The 6143-nt window shown below is 37.2% G+C and overlaps 2 protein-coding genes and 1 long non-coding RNA gene across 4 annotated transcripts in view; 2 read left to right on the forward strand and 1 right to left on the reverse strand.

Moving 5' to 3' along the window:
- On the forward strand, nucleotides 55–506 carry LOC104723968. Its single transcript, XR_757470.2, has 2 exons — nucleotides 55–162; nucleotides 242–506. It is a non-coding gene; the product is annotated as an uncharacterized LOC104723968 (long non-coding RNA).
- On the forward strand, nucleotides 1726–3098 carry LOC104723967 (extensin-2-like). The gene has a single exon (XM_010442394.2). The coding sequence runs from the start codon at nucleotides 1755–1757 to the stop codon at nucleotides 2844–2846; it is 1092 nt and encodes a 363-aa protein (XP_010440696.1). The 5' UTR covers nucleotides 1726–1754; the 3' UTR covers nucleotides 2847–3098.
- LOC104723969 (putative clathrin assembly protein At5g35200) overlaps nucleotides 3386–6143 on the reverse strand; it is a 5838-nt gene continuing 3080 nt past the window's right edge. For both annotated transcript variants that reach the window (XM_010442396.2, XM_010442395.2), the window contains exons 6-16: nucleotides 5836–5936; nucleotides 5663–5746; nucleotides 5459–5509; nucleotides 5303–5368; nucleotides 5154–5219; nucleotides 4982–5062; nucleotides 4822–4899; nucleotides 4511–4657; nucleotides 4346–4424; nucleotides 4125–4237; nucleotides 3386–4029 (exon numbers count right to left, since the gene is read on the reverse strand). In XM_010442396.2, the coding sequence (XP_010440698.1) occupies nucleotides 3661–4029; nucleotides 4125–4237; nucleotides 4346–4424; nucleotides 4511–4657; nucleotides 4822–4899; nucleotides 4982–5062; nucleotides 5154–5219; nucleotides 5303–5368; nucleotides 5459–5509; nucleotides 5663–5746; nucleotides 5836–5936 (1235 nt within the window). In that variant the 3' untranslated portion in view covers nucleotides 3386–3660. The remainder of the gene's footprint in view (nucleotides 4030–4124; nucleotides 4238–4345; nucleotides 4425–4510; nucleotides 4658–4821; nucleotides 4900–4981; nucleotides 5063–5153; nucleotides 5220–5302; nucleotides 5369–5458; nucleotides 5510–5662; nucleotides 5747–5835; nucleotides 5937–6143) is intronic.

Raw genomic sequence — 6143 nt, forward strand, 5'->3', positions numbered from 1 at the left:
CAAGAGTGCTTTAACATCTGTTTGAATGCGACCATGGGTTAAATGCTCAACTACCAAATGCAAATGCAAATGCAGGGAAAGGAGGAAACCGATTTGCCAGAGTATATCCTTGGGACGGTTCGTCTTAACAGAATAGAGCTGGACTCAGCCGTATCATTGGAGGTTTGAAATCTGACCGAGGATTAAAGATTTATCGGATTGCGACAATCGTTCTTAAACTCATTGAAATCAATTACTGCAGGTATGAGAACAGCCAGTGCCAACTAAAACATGTGTCTTATCATGGATTCCCTTTGGCCAAGTAGAGACCAAAAAAGAAAAGACAAATGAATAATAAAAGATTGAACTTCAAAAAATTTATTCTTTTCTTTAAGAGATGTTCTTTAACGTATATGTTATATAACTTAAATTGCGTCAACAACCTTTATGTGCTTTTTGTCGCAACAAAACGTTTAAAAGAAGCGTATGTAAACTACCAGAAATGAGAATTTTTAGATTTTGTCTTTGATGTGCAAAGAGGTTTATTCGTTACTCATAAAATATTTGATTTTCTTTTTGCTCAAGTGCTGAGGATGATTCTAAGTGTAAAATAGGTCTAGTACAGTGATCAGTCTAAAAACTTAGTCGAGGTTGATTAAATGAATGATTAAGAGCCAGCTTAATTATTCTTCAGCAATAGGAAACATATCCCAGAACTCTATATGGTATCAATTTTTTACATATCATGCGAGTATTCTTACAAGAAATAAATCAGACAACTTTCAGCAATTTACCCTCATTTGATTATACTATTTACAACTACATGTCATTATATATTTAGCCAAAAATTAACAAACAAGCAATGATTGAATTTTTTTTTTCACATGTATTATATTTTGTTAACATGTACTTTTGAAAACATATTTTTAAAACTTTTACAATCTAATGTCTAATTTAATTAGTAAAAATAGTTATTTATCAAATAATATTCACCAAATAATATACTAAAATTTTTTCCAAAACACTAAAAAGAAATGATGTAACAAAAAATCAGCAAATAAAAATAAAAATTTGAGCTTACTAGTACTCATATCTTTATATTTTCTATAAATCTTATATTACACTTCTTAAACTTTTAAATATTTTTTTGATGTAATCATTTATCCTGTTTCAATAAATTGGTTTTTAAACCACACAAAAAACATGTTGTCATAAATACTAATATTTTATTAATATTTTTTCTATCACGTTAAAACTTTTTTCACGTTCAAAGATTTCACGGATAAAACGTATTCTTACAAAAAATAAATTTGAATTAAAAAATTACTTTAATTACATATTATGTTTATCACAAATGAGATTCATAATTATATAACTTTACTCATAATAATTTTATTTATATTGATTTATTCCGCTCATAGTGTTGTTACTTAGTCTTCTTAATGGCTAAACAATCTTTCAATAAACTGGTTTCAATAAGTTCTCGAAACAAATCAAGTCAATATAAAAAACAAAATAATGTGAAAACATCTTAAACCTATTGAAAGTTGTTAGAGAATCTAATAATTTTTCATACATCCCACACATCACTATTTTCAAACAAACAACCTAGCACGTCCACTAAATGTAGAAAGTGGTGCCACACTATAGCACGAATCCAAGTTGGGAAGATACTATAGTATTTACAAACGGAAGAAAAATACTATATAAAGGACATTCATTTTCCAGTAAATCATAACCAAAACAAAGAAACCAAAAGAGCAGCGACGAGTATTATGAAATCCTCAAGAATGATGGGGCGAGTTCATTGCATGGTTTATGTCGTGGTCTTGAGTGCCATCGCGGCTACAGTCACATCATATCCTTACTCCTCCCCTCAAACCCCGCAATACAATTCACCGGTCAACAAACCACCTCACTCACCTAAAAAGTATTCCCCATACTATTCGGCATCACCACCATCTCCACAACAATACAAAAGACAAGGCCCTAACTATACGCCACATCCAAAACCATATGTTTACACCTCTCCACCACCACCACCTTATTATTCTCCTTCTCCTAAATTAGACTATAAATCTCCACCACTGCCATACGTCTACAGCTCCCCACCACCACCATATTACTCTCCTTCTCCTAAGATAGATTACAAATCTCCACCACCGCCATACGTCTACAGCTCCCCACCACCACCTTATTACTCTTATTCTCCTCAGGTAGATTACAAATCTCCACCACCGCCATACGTCTACAGCTCCCCACCACCACCTTATTACTCTCCTTCTCCTAAGGTAGAGTACAAGTTTCCACCACCACCATACGTCTACAGCTCCCCGCCACCACCATATTATTCTCCTTCTCCAAAGGTGAACTTCAAGTCTCCACCACCGCCACACGTGTACAGCTCCCCCCCACCACCATATTACTCTCTTTCTCCTAAGGTAGACTACAAGTCTCCACCACCGCCATACGTCTACAGCTCCCCACCACCACCATATTACTCTCCTTCTCCTAAGGTAGACTACAAGTCTCCACCACCCCCATACGTCTACAGCTCCCCACCACCACCATATTACTCTCCTTCTCCTAAGGTAGACTACAAGTCTCCACCACCGCCATACGTCTACAGCTCCCCACCACCACCATATTACTCTCCTTCTCCTAAGATAGATTACAAGTCTCCACCACCGCCATACGTCTACAGCTCCCGGCCACCACCTTATTACTCTCCTTCTTTTAAGGTAGACTACAAGTCTCCTAAGATAGACTACAATTCTCCACCACCTCCACCGTACTATTCTCCTTCTCCGAAAGCCAGCTACAAGTCACCACCACCACCATATGTCTCCAAGACACCCTATTATTGATTTTTAATTGTTTCATAACCAACAAATATGGTTGCAATAATTTCTTCCCATAATTTTGTCCCTTGATTTTTTTCTCATAATTTCTTTCCATTTTTTTTGTTATGCCTTTGTCTAACTAATAAAATTTGGCTATTTTTAAATGTAATTGTTTTAAAGATTTGTTTGAATTGGCTATAAAATTTGTAATATGTTCATTCCGCACATTGATGGCGCTATTCTCTTACCAACGATATATCACATCAGGAACACCCTTTTTTTCTCTCTTAATTTTCTATTTAATGGTTCTTGGGAATTTCAGATTCCAGATGACCTTTCCCATGGACAAGTTCTGTACTATATCTTGTTATATAATTCATGAGCTGTTACACCGCTGCAGTCACTTATCTTCTCAATGAAGTTGGTGTTTCCTCTGTCTCGCATCAGGTTGTTTAGTGTGATAATGTTGGTGTTCAATATTAATGATCTTCTGTTCTGACCACAAGCCAAAGAAGAGAGATTGATCATACCATTCGTCGTTTCCTTTGATTTGTTAAAGTGCATTAAGTTGACAACAAATTTGTTGTTACAAGACGTTTTGAATAAATTTTTCAAAAGCAAATGGTGTCCTCAAAAACTCAACTTCCTCTCACTGATACATGCACACAGAAGCAGACGTACTGTACTATTTACTGAACAAAAAGAATCTCACTAGCTACAATCATCTCACAACATATACTTGTATACATTTATATATATAACAGACATCTGCCACCTGACTGGATTGGATATGGATCTTATCCTGCTTTCTCGTGTCAGATCGTATCACACCTTACCTTTACATATAGCTTGGATATGGATTGTAACCTTGAACCTGGCCATGCGGTTGGTGTTGATTACCATTAGATACAAATGGGTTCCCAAATGGATTCATATTCTGCTGCTGTTGCTGGTAAGGTTGCTGTGCAGGCCCCATCATCATTCCTGCGTTCTGATGCTGAAACCCGAATGTTTGATGATTTTGGTTCGCCATTTGAATAGGAAGAGGTGCTCCGACTCCATTAGATGCAAAGAAAGGTTGGTGCATCATTTGACCGTTATGAATTCCATTTTGTTCCCATGGATTGTAGCTCCTGTTTTGCTGTTGAGTCACTCTGATTGCATCCTCATACAGGCTGTCAAGTGTAAGCTTGTCCAGTCCACCCGCCTTTTCAATCAAATGACACATGAAGAAATCTAATGTCATAACCCCAACTTTCTGAAATATAAGAGAGACAGAGATAGAGGGAGGGACAAATTTACCAATTTGCTATTTGCAGCGGCACCTTCATTGGAGCTTGGGGCAGTCACAAGCGCCAATTCCCAACCAGCCGAATTCCCATTTGTAAAATCAGTTGTCAAAGGTGGCGGCTCAACTGGAGAAAAAAAACACATCAGGTTGATTTCAATTTATCTATTTTCAGGGAAAACAGGATCTAAGAAATGATATACTAATAATGCCATGTGCGAAATAAACTGTATACCGCTAACAGGAACAATAGCCAAAGCCAAAGCATTTTTCTCTTCGAGTTCAGAGACCACTGGAGCTGGATCATCCATAGACTAGCAGGAGAAAGTCAAATGAGTCAGCACATTAGTTCAAGAAAAAGAAACGCTAGGTTGGGGATAGTTAGAAACTAGACACACACCAGAAGATCAGGTTGTTTCTCTACAGGCTTCTCTGCTTCTGCTGCTTTAACTGGTTCAGGTGATGCTGGTTTCTCTTCAACAACCTTTGGGGGCTTTTCGTACTCTATGGCCAAAATCTCTTTGGGAGCAGTAAGTTTCTCCACTACCTGCCATTAACGTAAAAAGCAAGTGTTAGTAGCAACGTAAATCACAGTGAAGGAAATGGTGATGAGTTTGTTCATGCAAAAAAGAACAGGAAACGCCTAACATTTTTGGATTTACAAAGCCAAGTACAAACGAATAGATAAAGAAAAAACGACAGCCTTCATACCTGCTCCTTCTTAACCTCTGCCGCTAATGGTGCTTCTTTCACATACTCTTCCATTGCTTGTAGAAAAGAAGTGGGAGGCTTCATACAAAACAAGATATGGTGAGGAAAAACAATTGCAGAAATAACCGAATCAGTATTCACATTTGTATGAAAATCCAACCTGCTCAATCTTTATAAATCTATCTCCACGTCCAACATTAACGCTTTTGCAAACTTCTAAAAATTCAGAAAGCCTCCCTGCCTAAACACCAATGAAACCAAACTTAAGGTGGTTCTTGTGCCAAACAAACGTTAAAGTAGAAACCAACACACCAGTTAGAGGTTGTATGTACCTGTTTTACCGCTCTCCTGTACATATCCAAAGCCTTCAGAGCATCGTTTCGTTGCATCTCAAAGAACTGTTACAAGGAAAATTTGTGTTTGAATAAGCCAGGAAAGGGAGATAAAATATATATGCAGAAAAAGAAGCGCGTTTGCGTACCTTATCAACCAAATTGTCGATTCCATCTGTTAGTGCTTGGTATATCTTAGTGCTCTCAGATATAACCTAATTGGTGAGAAGTAGACCGATAATCACAAATGCTGTTAACAAAATTAAATCGAGGAGCTGTTAATGCCAGTTAATTGTATAGCATACCATTGAGAGTGCTAATTGGATAATGTGATTTTGAACTGCTGCCCCTTCAGGCTGCAAAGATGCACCAATGTCATGTCGTTGAACGAGAGTGAAAGAGATACAAGATATTAGAAATTTACTTTGATATATCATCTAATGACCATTGCTAACAAAATCAAACACTAAATAAAACTGACGTCGAAAACCCTGAATCGGATTTATCACCTGACAATCAAGAACACGGAAAAGAAGTTCTTGGAGAGCTGGAAGTTGTTCGAGCAAGTCAGGAGTGTCCAAATCTTTGGTTCTCTGCATGTATAGCATGTTCTTGAGAATTCTAGAGTGAAAGAAAACTCTCTGAGAGCTCATAAGAGAAAAGAGTTGAAAACCGAACTTACTGGAGGGTCAATCTCAACATCGTACTTCAAAACACGGAAGCACTCTAACCGCTCCTCCAAGAAGAGAGCATAGAAACGGACCCAAGCAGAGTAAGCCCAAGCTGGAAAAAGGGGTAAAAGAAAGATAAGTATACCAAAGAGCTACCTGTATAAAAAAAGGGAGTCAACGAAAATAAAAGCAGTTTACTACCATTTGGACCGGAATCATCTTTAAAATGAGACATATTAAGCATATGACTCCTGCTTCTGCTATAATTAATAACTTCTTCATGAAAGGTCTGGTCCACTTCCCTCAAGGCACGGTGAAT

Source organism: Camelina sativa, chromosome 11 (genome assembly GCF_000633955.1).
Source record: "Camelina sativa cultivar DH55 chromosome 11, Cs, whole genome shotgun sequence".
Lineage (NCBI taxonomy): Eukaryota > Viridiplantae > Streptophyta > Magnoliopsida > Brassicales > Brassicaceae > Camelina > Camelina sativa.